At 47.8% G+C, this 13,207-nt stretch overlaps 1 protein-coding gene across 1 annotated transcript in view; it reads left to right on the top strand.

The window, feature by feature from the left end:
* Positions 1-11,717, top strand: part of LOC137421058 (protein kinase C and casein kinase substrate in neurons protein 2) — a 48,949-nt gene extending 37,232 nt beyond the window's left edge. The window contains exons 6-10 of the mRNA XM_068106738.2: positions 1-172; positions 646-766; positions 3,814-3,938; positions 4,965-5,140; positions 10,235-11,717. The exon at positions 1-172 is cut by the window's left edge and continues 4 nt beyond it. Coding sequence (XP_067962839.2) covers positions 1-172; positions 646-766; positions 3,814-3,938; positions 4,965-5,140; positions 10,235-10,344 — 704 coding nt within the window. The 3' untranslated portion in view covers positions 10,345-11,717. The remainder of the gene's footprint in view (positions 173-645; positions 767-3,813; positions 3,939-4,964; positions 5,141-10,234) is intronic.
* The last annotated feature ends 1,490 nt before the right edge of the window (positions 11,718-13,207 follow it).

Below are 13,207 nucleotides of genomic sequence, written 5' to 3'. Positions count from 1 at the left end.
AGGAGAAGTACGAGAAGAGTCTCGAGGACCTGAACAAGTATAACCCACAATACATGGAGAACATGGAGCAAGTGTTTGAGCAATGCCAGCAGTTTGAACAGAAGAGACTTAGCTTCCTGAAGGAAGTGCTCATGGACATACAGAGGAACCTGGATCTGTCGAGTAACATAAAGTAAGAATTGTGTAGACCTTCGATTTCTCCCGTCTCTTGGGATGTTCATGCTTCTGACACAATATCGCAACCTCCGTTATATTTAAATTGTTACAATTCCACATTGAGGTGTTTGTTCCTATAATTCGGGTTTTGTGTAATATTGAAATCCCAGCCTATCCGACACCTCCCCAGTTGGTGGAGTGAGTCGATTTTGACCGATTTGGGTAATATTCCTTCACGTTGCATGAAGCTTTGGACGCCATGGCTGAGGCCTCAATTGGTATAACCTTTTAAGGCTGGTTTGACTTGTAGCCATTGATGTACAAACTTACTGCTGAAGGTGCTGAGGATCAACGAGCCGGATGACAATGGTAGGATGACCAGCAATGGAGTATTGTGGGTTTTTGATCCGCAGTAGGTGAGCTCTGTGTGTGCATTGCTTTTGTCAAACTTGAACTCTTCCCCTTCTCCTCCACCCTTTATACCGACAGTTACGCCAATGTGTACCGTGACTTCAGGCAGAGCATCCTGGCTATCGATGATCAGGAAGATTTGAAATGGTTCCGCAACGTACATGGTGCTGGCATGCCCATGAATTGGCCACAGTTTGAGGTGAGCACGTCCATGAACTGGCCACAGTTTGAGGTGAGCACATCCATGAACAGACCACAGTTTGAGGTGAGCACGTCCGTGAACTGACCACAGTTTGAGGTGAGCACGTCCATGAACTGGCCACAGTTTCAGGTGAGCACGTCCATGAACTGGCCCCAGTTTGGGGTGGGCACGTCCATGAACTGGCCCCAGTATGAGGTGAGCACGTCCATGAACTGGCCACAGTTTGAGGTGAGCACGTCCATGAACTGGCCCCAGTTTGAGGTGAGCACGTCCATGAATTGGCCACAGTTTGAGGTGAGCACTCCCATGAACCTACCACAGTTTGAGTTGAGCACTCCCATGAACCTACCACAGTTTGAGTTGAGCACTTCCATGAACTGGCCACAGTTTGAGGTGGGCACGCCCATGAATTGGCCACAGTTTGAGGTGGGCACGCCCATGAATTGGCCACAGTTCCAGGTGAGCACGCCCATGAATTGGCCACAGTTCGAGGTGGGCACGTCCATGAACTGGCCCCAGTTTGAGGTGAGCACGTCCATGAACTGGCCACAGTTTGAGGTGGGCACGCCCATGAACGCCACAGTTTGAGGTGGGCACGCCCATGAACTGGCCACAGTTTGAGGTGGGCACGCCCATGAACTGGCCACAGTTTGAGGTGGGCACGCCCATGAATTGGCCACAGTTCCAGGTGAGCACGCCCATGAATTGGCCACAGTTAGAGGTGAGCACGCCCATTAACTGGCCACAGTTCGAGGTGGGCACGGCCATTAACTGGTCACAGTTCGAGGTCGGCACGCCCATTAACTGGCCACAGTTCGAGGTGGGCACGCCCATGAACTGGCCACAGTTTGAGGTGGGCACACCCCTGAACTGGCCACAGTTTGAGGTGAACACGTCCATGAACTGGCCACAGTTTGAGGTGAGCACACCCATGAATTGGCCACAGTTTGAGGTGAACACGCCCATGAACTGGCCACAGTTTGAGGTGAGCACGCCCATGAACAGGCCACTGTTTGAGGTGGGCACGCCCATGAACTGGCCACAGTTTGAGGTGAGCACGCCCATGAACTGGCCACAGTTTGAGGTGAGCACGCCCATGAACTGGCCACAGTTTGAGGTGAGCACGCCCATGAACTGGCCACAGTTTGAGGTGAGCATGCCTATGAACTGGCCACAGTTTGAGGTGAGCACGTCCATGAATTGGCCACAGTTTGAGGTGAGCACGTCCATGAACTGGCCACAGTTTGAGGTGAGCACGTCCATGAACTGGCCACAGTTTGAGGTGGGCACGCCCATGAACGCCACAGTTTGAGGTGGGCACGCCCATGAACTGGCCACAGTTTGAGGTGGGCACGCCCATGAACTGGCCACAGTTTGAGGTGGGCACGCCCATGAATTGGCCACAGTTCCAGGTGAGCACGCCCATTAACTGGCCACAGTTCGAGGTGGGCACGGCCATTAACTGGTCACAGTTCGAGGTCGGCACGCCCATGAACTGGCCACAGTTTGAGGTGGGCACACCCCTGAACTGGCCACAGTTTGAGGTGAACACGTCCATGAACTGGCCACAGTTTGAGGTGAGCACACCCATGAATTGGCCACAGTTTGAGGTGAACACGCCCATGAACTGGCCACAGTTTGAGGTGAGCACGCCCATGAACAGGCCACTGTTTGAGGTGGGCACGCCCATGAACTGGCCACAGTTTGAGGTGAGCACGCCCATGAACTGGCCACAGTTTGAGGTGAGCACGCCCATGAACTGGCCACAGTTTGAGGTGAGCATGCCTATGAACTGGCCACAGTTTGAGGTGAGCACGTCCATGAATTGGCCACAGTTTGAGGTGAGCACGTCCATGAACTGGCCACAGTTTGAGGTGAGCACGTCCATGAACTGGCCACAGTTTGAGGTGAGCACGCCCATGAACTGGCCACAGTTTGAGGTGAGCACGCCCATGAACTGGCCACAGTTTGAGGTGAGCACGCCCATGAACTGGCCACAGTTTGAGGTGGGCACACCCATGAACTGGCCACAGTTTGAGGTGGGCACGCCCATGAACTGGCCACAGTTTGAGGTGAGCACGCCCATGAACTGGCCACAGTTTGAGGTGAGCACGCCCATGAACTGGCCACAGTTTGAGGTGAGCACGCCCATGAACTGGCCACAGTTTGAGGTGAGCACGTCCATGAATGTAATACAGTTGAAGGTGCAGAAGGTTCCGAACTTATCATGGTACGACATACATACTTGAACCAGATACAGTTTGTGGTGGTGTTCACATGAATTGCCAACATTGAAGTGAGGGTAACCTAGATGCCGGATACGTCACTTCCCCCCCCCCCCTTCCCCCCAACCCCTTCCCCCCAACCCACCAACTTGATATTTGTGTTAAATCGATGACTTGATCGTAATGTAAACAAGCTTTACGCCTCGGTCCCCCGTCGGGGAAGTGATGTGAGTTGACAAAGTGGAAGACGCAGAAAACATGCTATGATATGATATTTCGCTCACAAGGTTCAGATATACATGGAGGCGGCCATCTTGGATTTTGACGTGGCGACCCAATTTTCAATAGCGTTCTTGCTTGTGCCTAGATACACCCAGACACCAGATTAGAAGTTGGTACTTCGCTTATTTTTCAAGATATTCATCTCACAAGGTTCAGACATACATGGCGGTGGCCATCTTGGATTTTGACGTGGGTTGCACCCACACACCAAATTCGAATGCGGTCCTTCGCTTACGCATGCATGCATGCACGCACGCACGGACGGACGGACACACGGGCGGAGGGGAAAACCATAGTCCCCCTTTCGCTCCGCTGTGCGACGGGGGACAACAAACTCTCATCCATTTTCTTTGTACATTGTGCTTTTCCACAGAATTTCTTATCCTCTAATATCATTCCTGTACACCTCTATGTGGATTAGGATGTTGTCATTTGTCTCAACTGTGGGTGACCTGTGAGTGTGGTCGAACCCACCAGTATTGCGGGATCTTGCTCGTCTTAACGGTGTTTCTCCGACCCCTCTTGCTCTTGTTGCAGCCGTACTGTCCGGACGCAAATCTGACCATCAGCCGGAAGGAGCGCGGCCGCAAGGGCGAAGGCATCACCTTGACTGGGGTAACCCCAGCCGGAGAGGGCTCTATGCACCACACACCCATCAAAAGGTCAGGAAGTTGGTGCGGGCAAGAGTCGGTTCCATTTGAAAGTGAAAGTTGTTCTGATTGTTTTGAAAGATTTGACTCCGATTTGCTCTTCCTGCCCTCGATCTGAATCTCCTTGATCTTGGGCGTTCCTGGACAACTCGGCCAGCTGTAACACACCAAATATGGGCCCTGTTTTATTTTTACATCCGGGCCCACGAACACCAGTCATGGTTTACATAGATTAGGTGCCATTTTGGATAATTTAAAAGCTCATTGAGAATCCTGTGAGACCACCTGATCATGGCATGCCCAATTGCCTTTTTACCCTCGCCTGAGGAGAGGGTATTGCATTTGAGTCCGTTTGTTTGTCCGCACAGAATAAATATGATTTTCTCTGCAACCGTTGGTCCGATTGACAGGAAATTTTCACCGTAGGTGCAACTCCACCTGCAGAATTTTTAAATGATAATTATGATGTCATAGGTAACGTGGTTCGGCCGCCATCTTGGAAAAACCGAAAAACTTTGCCCCTCTGTATCTCCGAAAGTGCTGAATAGAAAAAAATTGAGACATGGCTTATTGTGAAGAACTCCATGGGGAATAAAATATGTTAATGATGATGTCATAGGTGCCTCCATTATGACGTCATAATTTGAAAAGTACAAAACGTCATCCGATCAAGATGAAATTTGAGTATAATCAAGGAATACATTAGTTTGGAAAACAAATAATAATGACGTCATCGGTCACGTGGTTCGGCCGCCATATTTGTTTTAACACAAAAGCCTTAAAAACCACTGAAAATACATCCTGGCGAGGGTTTGCAATCTCTGATTGCTCTTTTTCTTGTTCACTCTGACGTAAAGGTGTTCGAAGCACATTTGCTTGCAGTGGTTAGCCGTTTGAGTCTATGTTTGCTGCAGCTGAAGCTTTTTAACGATGTGCCATGAAACGTTCTTCCCATTTCCGGTAATTTATGTTGAGGTTCATCACGTTCCTGTGCGCATCATTGTGACTTTCATAGACGGCGTCTGCGTCTCTTTCTAGCGGCAGTGGGAGTGACCAGCCTGATTGGTCCGACGACGATGCGAGAGACGAGGTGTTGCCCGGCACGGCGTCAAATGGGGAGCAAAACCCATTCGACGAGGAAGGCTCTGGGGTCAGAGTTCGCGCCCTCTACGACTACCAGGGTCAGGAGCAGGACGAGTTGAGTTTTGCAGCTGGTACGTGTGGTATTTACTCAAATAGGTACTCGTTTTCACGCTTTACCTGCTCTGTTGCCCTGGTGTACGAGTCTGATTGTGGAATATTGTTTATAGTTATAAGTTAAGTTACCATGACGAATGAGCTCAAACTGCTCTGGTGACTTTTCAAAATTCCTTGGTAGTTGTCCAATGAATTCCTTCACAAAGTTCCTCACATTTGGGTTGTTATGGTTGGGCACAATGAAGTAACGTAATCCAATGTCAACAAATCTTTCACCTCAACTTCTCATTCTCTTCCATTTTTTGAGGTTAAACATCACTTTCCAGAGGCATTATTGTTTCAGGTTGTCCGTCCATCCGTGATAGATTGATGCGTGTTGATCCCGGTGTGGACCCCGATTTAGAATGGGTGCCTCGTATCCCTGTGCATCGTAAGAGGCGACTAAAGGATGGCGTCAGGAAGGGCATCCGGCCATAAAAACATTGCCTCAAACAGGGAACCATGATTGTCATGGGGCCCGCAAGGCTAACCCCCGCTCTAGTGGGGAAAAATGGCCTTAAAACGATCATTCATTCGTCCGTCCGTGATCGGTTTTCGTTACCGCGATAACTTGAGAACGGCTGAAGGTATTTAAATTAAACTTGGTGCAGGTATGTATAACAAAGTTAAGATGAACTGATTATATTTTGGGGTCACAATGTCAAATGCCAGACGCCATTTCAGGTAAAAAAATCCTGTGACCCTAACAATTTGTGAACCAGCGATGGGATTTTGACCATAGTTGGTACAGGTATGTATTATGATTTCATGAACTAATTTGCAACATAGAGAGTAACCCAGTTTTAGGACCGGCAGAGAAGATAACTGAGAAGGAAGTTGAGGAAGCGATAAAAGCAATGAAGAGTAGAAAAGCGGGAGGGCCGACGGGAGTTGTGGGAGATATGTTGAAGGCAGCAGGAAGTTGGGGTCTGAAGAGAATGGCAGATATCTGCAATCTGGTGGTGAAAGAAGGCCACATTCCAGTGGATTGGGAACTGAGTACCCTTGTCCCTCTATACAAGGGGAAAGGTGACCCTCTGGAGTGTGGCTCGTACCGAGCGATAAAGTTATTGGAGCATGGAATGAAGGTATTGGAAAGGGTGTTGGAGAGGTGGATAAGGAAGAAAGTGAAGATTGACGAAATGCAGTTTGGATTTATGCCAGGAAGAGGAACGACAGATGCGCTCTTTATTGTGAGGCAGTTGCAGGAGAAGTACATGGAGAAGAGGAAGAAGTTGTTTCTTGGGTTTGTTGATCTGGAGAAAGCATTTGATAGGGTTCCACGCAAAGTATTGACATGGGCATTGAGGAAGTTAGAAGTGGAGGAATGGTTGATCAGAGTAGTGATGGCAATGTACAAAAGAGCGCGCACAGCTGTAAGGACGAAGGATGGGAACAGTGGTGAGTTTGAGGTGAAGGTGGGAGTGCATCAGGGGTCGGAAATAAGTCCACTACTATTTGTAGCTGTGATGGAGGTGCTGGCTCAGAACGTAAAGGAAGGTTTACCGTGGGAGTTGTTGTATGCAGATGATCTGGTGTTGATTGCGGAAAGTATGGATGGACTGAAGGAAAAGATGAACAAGTGGAAGGAATGTATGGAGACAAAAGGTCTGAAGGTGAATATAGGAAAGACGAAGGTGATGGCAAGTGGTAAAGCATGTGGTGAGGTGGAAAGAACTGGGAAGTGGCCATGTGCTGTGTGCGGGAAGGGTGTAGGAGTGAACTCCATTCAATGTACGATGTGGTCTGAGAGGGTCATTAACCAGTGTGGCAGCTACATTCAAATGTAATGTGTGCACAGAGGGGGCTGCAGATGGAGGAAATGTTGAGTTGGATCTTGGAGACGGCGTGAAGCTGGAAGGTGTGAAATCATTTTGCTACCTCGGAGACATGTTGAATGGAGAAGGTGGATCAGACCCGGCAACGGTTGCTAGAGTGAGATGTGCATGGAAGAAGTTTCGGGAACTGAGTGGCGTGCTGATGAGGAGGGGAGTGTCGTTGAAGCTGAAGGGAAAGGTGTATGCTGCATGTGTGAGAAATGTTATGATTTATGGGAGCGAGACATGGGTCATGAATGTAGAGCAGCAACGAAGGCTGGAAAGGGTGGAAAGGGTGGAAATGCGAATGGTTCGGTGGATGTGCGGAGTGTCGTTGAGAGAGAGGAAGACAAATGATGAATTGCGAAAGATGATGGGAATAGAGCCTGTGATTGATGCTGTGAAGAGGAACAGGTTGAGATGGTTTGGTCATGTGTTGAGGAAGGATGAGAGTGACTGGTTGAGAAGAGTGATGGAAATGAATGTAGAAGGAAGTAGAGGACGGGGAAGACCGAGAAAGACTTGGCTAAAGATGGTGGAAGAAGAAATGTGGGCAAGGGGGTTAACAAGGAGAGATGCAGAAAATAGGGCAAAATGGAGAAGATTGTCATGGGGACCGCAAGGCTAACCCCCGCTCTAGCAGGGAAAAAGACCTTAAAATGCATGTTGTTGTTTGTTGTGTTGAACTAATTTGATTTTTGGGGTGAATAGGTCAAAGGTCAGAGTCTGTAATTGGTCTACGACTTAAGAACGGCTGAATGGGTCAAAGTCAAACTTGGCACAGGTATCTATATAATAATAGCGTAAGGACTCGACTTTGTTATCCCTTTTACGCCGCACCCAGTGACCCGATGCCCACGGCACTAATGGATTTACGATCTACGAACCGCGCTCTTTGTTTATCACGTACAGCCATACTCGAAAAATCTGAATTAGCTGACGTTGGGGCCCAAAAGCATCCGATTAACTGCCGATACGACGCCATCTTACGACGCCATCGTATTGGCGTCTGCTGGGCGAAGGCGAAGTAAGCCGTCCGCTGATTGGACAGGCGAAGGCGAAAGCAAGCCGTCCACTGAGTGGACAATTCAGAGCATGCATTTGTGCCGGTGTCGGCGATCGTTGTTCATATACGCACTCTTCATTCTCATCTTTCTTCCTAACTCTTACTCGTTCAAGCAAATCCCCTATGCCATCCATAATGGTACACTCTATCCATACACCACATCCTCCCTTCCGTGGATGTTCCACGGGTTTCGGCTAGTATAATATAATGATGTAAAGATTAACTTTTTAGATTTTGGGGTCAAAGGTCAAATGTCAGACGTCCCATTAGGTAAAAATTCTGTTACCGAGCTAACTTGTGAACCAGTCATGGGATTTACACCAAACGTGGTATCATTATTTATTATGATGCAAAGATAAACTGATTTGGTCTTGGGGTTCAAGAGGTCAATGGTCAGAGGTCATGTAAAATAAAAATTGTTACCAGGCCAACTTGTGAACAAGTGATGGGATTTTGAACAAACTTGGAATAACTATATATGATGTACGGATGAACCGATTGGATAATGGCATCAAGAGGTCAAAGGTCAGAGGTCATGTCAGGTAAAAATGTGATAACTTGAGAACAGCTAAAGGGATTTAAATCGAACTTGGTACAGGTATGTATAATGATGTAAACGTCAACTGAGATTTTGGGGTCAAGAGGTCAAAGGTTAAAGGCCATGTTAAGTAAAAAATATTTCTTTACCGCGATAACTTAAGAACAGCTGAAGGGATCTAAGTTTATCTTGGTACAAGTATGTATAATGATGTAATTATTTGATGGGAGGTATATCGGTCGATGTCGTGACGTCGAAGAGTGCCGTTCTAGTTTCTCTCTCACTTTGACACACAAGTGACATTCGAAAGAGGTTTATTCTTTCGATCGGGTCTCTTGGTAGGCCATTATAGTTGCCTTCAACGATTCTTTATTTGTACAGCAGTCTGGCATGGTGCATTTCCCTTTCCCACAGAAGGTGGGCAGAGGTTATGATTTCACTGCTGTTTGACATATGTTCACAAAAACAGACAGAGACAAAGTTATGGTCGGATTCAGAAAACTTGGCGGACAGCTTGGGTGTGTGAGAAGGATGAATTGATTCGATTTTGGTGAAGATCTCGATCCAGATACTATAATTTTTGTCTTGCGGTCCCCATGACAATCTCCATTTTGCCCTATTTTCTGCATCTCCCCTTGTTAACCCCCTTGCCCACATTTCTTCTTCCACCACCTTTAGCCAAGTCTTTCTGGGTCTTCCCCGTCCTCTACTTCCTTCTACATTCATTTCCATCACTCTTCTCAACCAGTCACTTTCATCCTTCCTCAACACATGACCAAACCATCTAAAGCTGTTCCTCTTCACAGCATCCATCACAGGCTCTATTCCCATCATCTTTCGCAATTCATCATTTGTCTTCCTCTCTCTCAACGATACTCCGCACATCCACTGAACCATTCGCATTTCCACCCTTTCCAGCCTTCGTTGCTGCTCTACGTTCATTACCCATGTCTCGCTCCCATAAATCATAACACTTCTCACACATGCAGCATACACCTTTCCCTTCAGCTTCAACGACACTCCCCTCCTCATCAGCACGCCACTCAGTTCCTGAAACTTCTTCCATGCACATCTCACTCTAGCAACCGTTGCAGAGCCTGATCCGCCTTCTCCATTCAGCATGTCTCCGAGGTAGCAAAATGTTTTCATTGGGGTATATACAATATATAGCATGATGTTTCAAAACGTTATGGACGGTTTTGGACGAAACTTGGATGACTTGGTAAGTGACGAGAACAAGCCGATTCGATTTTGGTGCGTGACAAGGACGATTGGTCCAGATCCAGATCCGGCCTACCAGTTGAATACAAAACGTAAACTGTTCATCATGGCGGAGGTATGCGCTCTACCGAGTGCCGTTGTAGCTTCATTCTGATACATGTAAAGGTTCTCGGGGTAGTTTTGTACCAAACGAGTCGTGTGAGCGTTGTCCCAAATAAATGTAATAAAGCAGCACGATGAGGCACATGCTGTATCACATGGTGGGGAAAATATGCACATGTTGGTGTCCGGTGTCCTGTCCCAATAGATTTAACGAATTTTGCTCTAAAGCATGGAGTTGGGTGGGTATCACCACGTTGAGTGCATAAAGGGTTGCCGATTGGAAGTTGGTCTGTCATTATGTTGAGGTGTGGCACCACTGTTTTGACAGGTGAGGAGCTCGTGAGACTCGAGTCGGAGGATGAGCAAGGCTGGTGCAAAGGTCGTCTCGGCACCGGCGAAGTCGGCTTGTTTCCAGCCAATTACGTGGAGGAGATTTGAGTGGCCCCATTTATTCACACTACCCTCAGTATTCACGCTATGTCAGTATATTCGCCGACAATTCCTAATCTCGGGTGAGAAAGGCTTGAGGAACGGTGGTTTGCGGGTTATGCTGTAAGTGACCGCGTCCATGGGAGGGTATGGCCGTGGTCGACTCGGCCCGTCGGTCGATGACCGCGATCGCTCGCTCGCCATGTCTAGGGCTATCGTCGATCGCCGGCCTCTGCCTGATGCGTCGATGAAACCATAACATTGTCATTTTAATTTCCTTCTGTCTTGAGAGCCGACAAATGGTCTCCTCTTCCAAATCGTCACATTGATCTTGTCAGTATTAAAAAAAAAACAAAAAAAAAAAAACAAGAGTTGTTACGGGAAGTCCCAAGTGTTATAACAAACCATCGATGTATTTATGCGGAATCTTCTGCAAGCTTTGGCAGAGGAACGAACCTTCATCGATTGGCCAATCGTATCCGGAAATGGCTAACTTCCACTTCCTGACCATGTGTCCGTATCTCCGATGGTCATGCCGGTGAGTCCATGAGGACGAATCGGCTGTCCTCGCCTGAATCATTGGGCTGTGGCAATATCGTACCGTGTACCTCGCTTCTCATGGGTGGTGGTTATGGTCTCGTTATTCCTCATCCGATGTTATTTCTCGATATTTTTTGTGCCCCACACTTTCATTCCTCGGCCTTTGAACTTCCTCTCCAGTTCCTGCAACTCGTCGGCTCTCTACCTCCTCACCGCTTCTTTTCTGGGCCTCCTCGTTTCCTGCTTCCGTTGATCCCTCAGACCCACACGGGCACAAATGGCGGCTCCATTACTCATGACCGGTTGCACCCAGAGCCGCCATGCGAGGTCGTGTGTCTATGATCTTCTGCCACGTTTTACCGTTGGTCGTTTTGGGGTTTCGCGGTCACGAGTGATGTTTGGTGATCCCACGGATATTGGGCACTCCAATAAAAAGAGGAAACACCTTATTGATGCATGTGGAATGTCGTGTTTTGTCCGTCTTTCTCAAAGCCATGGCGAGGGCTCGGTATGTTTGTATGCCATGCGTCTCCTACAACCGTCCATTCATGAGTGTGTCCGTGCGTACCTGCAAGATCGTAGTCTTTTATATCATTTGCTGTCGATCCTCGCGAATTCTGTGGATGCACCGGTAGCCATAGCGAGACGTATCCGAGCCACGAACAAATCTCCGATATAATGCGTCCGACCCGCTTCTTCGCCATCTTGCGCTCACGTCTGATGAACCCTTCGGTGTTCTGTGCTGAGTGCCAGGGTGTTGCATTTGCCATACAAAGTGAATGTATAAACCCATTGTGGTTGCTGTATTGTTAAAGATATATATAAAGGCTTGCTGTCACTGACCTCTGGATTTTGTCTGTTTTTTTTAACATATAAAATATTGGGATGTGGATGATCGACCAGAGGGTACTGAGCATGCTGGAGTCTAAAACTTCAAGGGGAGCTGGATTATTTCCCCTTTTTGATGTTCCTGATGTTCCTGATCCATTCTGTGTTGTAGCTCTTCCTGATCCATTCTGTGTTGTAGCTCTTCCTGATCCATTCTGTGTTCTAGCTCTTCCTGATCCATTCTGTGTTCTAGCTCTTCCTGATCCATTCTGTGTTCTAGCTCTTCCTGATCCATTCTGTGTTGTAGCTCTTCCTGATCCATTCTGTGTTGTAGCTCTTCCTGATCCATTCTGTGTTGTAGCTCTTCCTGATCCATTCTGTGTTGTAGCTCTTCCTGATCCATTCTGTGTTCTAGCTCTTCCTGATCCATTCTGTGTTCTAGCTCTTCCTGATCCATTCTGTGTTGTAGCTCTTCCTGATCCATTCTGTGTTGGAGCTCTTCCTGATCCATTCTGTGTTGTAGCTCTTCCTGATCCATTCTGTGTTCTCGCTCTTCCTGATCCATTCTGTGTTCTCGCTCTTCCTGATCCATTCTGTGTTGTAGCTCTTCCTGATCCATTCTGTGTTGTAGCTCTTCCTGATCCATTCTGTGTTCTCGCTCTTCCTGATCCATTCTGTGTTCTCGCTCTTCCTGATCCATTCTGTGTTCTCGCTCTTCCTGATCCATTCTGTGTTGTAGCTCTTCCTGATCCATTCTGTGTTCTCGCTCTTCCTGATCCATTCTGTGTTCTAGCTCTTCCTGATCCATTCTGTGTTCTAGCTCTTCCTGATCCATTCTGTGTTCTAGCTCTTCCTGATCCATTCTGTGTTCTATCTCTTCCTGATCCATTCTGTGTTGTAGCTCTTCCTGGTCCATTCTGTGTTGTAGCTCTTCCTGATCCATTCTGTGTTCTAGCTCTTCCTGATCCATTCTGTGTTCTAGCTCTTCCTGATCCATTCTGTGTTCCAGCTCTTCCTGATCCATTCTGTTTTCCAGCTCTTCCTGGTCCATTCTGTGTTCTCGCTCTTCCTGATCCATTCTGTGTTCCACGAGACGAGCCTTCACGATGTATATATAATATAAATGCAAGTTGCCCGATTGCGTCTATTCATGGTGTTACGTGGTCCTCCCGGTGACTACCTGGTCTCGGTGACCCCCGGACCGTGAGAGGAACTCCGCCAGAAAGATCTATTATTTATGCTCTTTCGTAACGCATACATATGAATTCCAATCAATAAGAAACCCCCACACCAAGGATCCGGAATAATCAATGATGTATTCCCCGAGCAATCAACCACCATCCACAATCAGCAATCAATAGTACAAAGATGTAAACTCATCTATAATAACTCTAAGATGGCCATCTTATACATTCCTCATGTGAGCCCCACTCCCGACTCCCTCCATGGTCAATGTCTCTCTCAATGTCTCCGTACTCCGGTAGTTCGATCTCCGCACGTGGGC

Source organism: Myxine glutinosa, chromosome 1 (genome assembly GCF_964187855.1).
Source record: "Myxine glutinosa chromosome 1, kmMyxGlut1.1, whole genome shotgun sequence".
Taxonomy (NCBI): domain Eukaryota; kingdom Metazoa; phylum Chordata; class Myxini; order Myxiniformes; family Myxinidae; genus Myxine; species Myxine glutinosa.
This window is presented reverse-complemented; position numbering and strand designations above follow the sequence as displayed.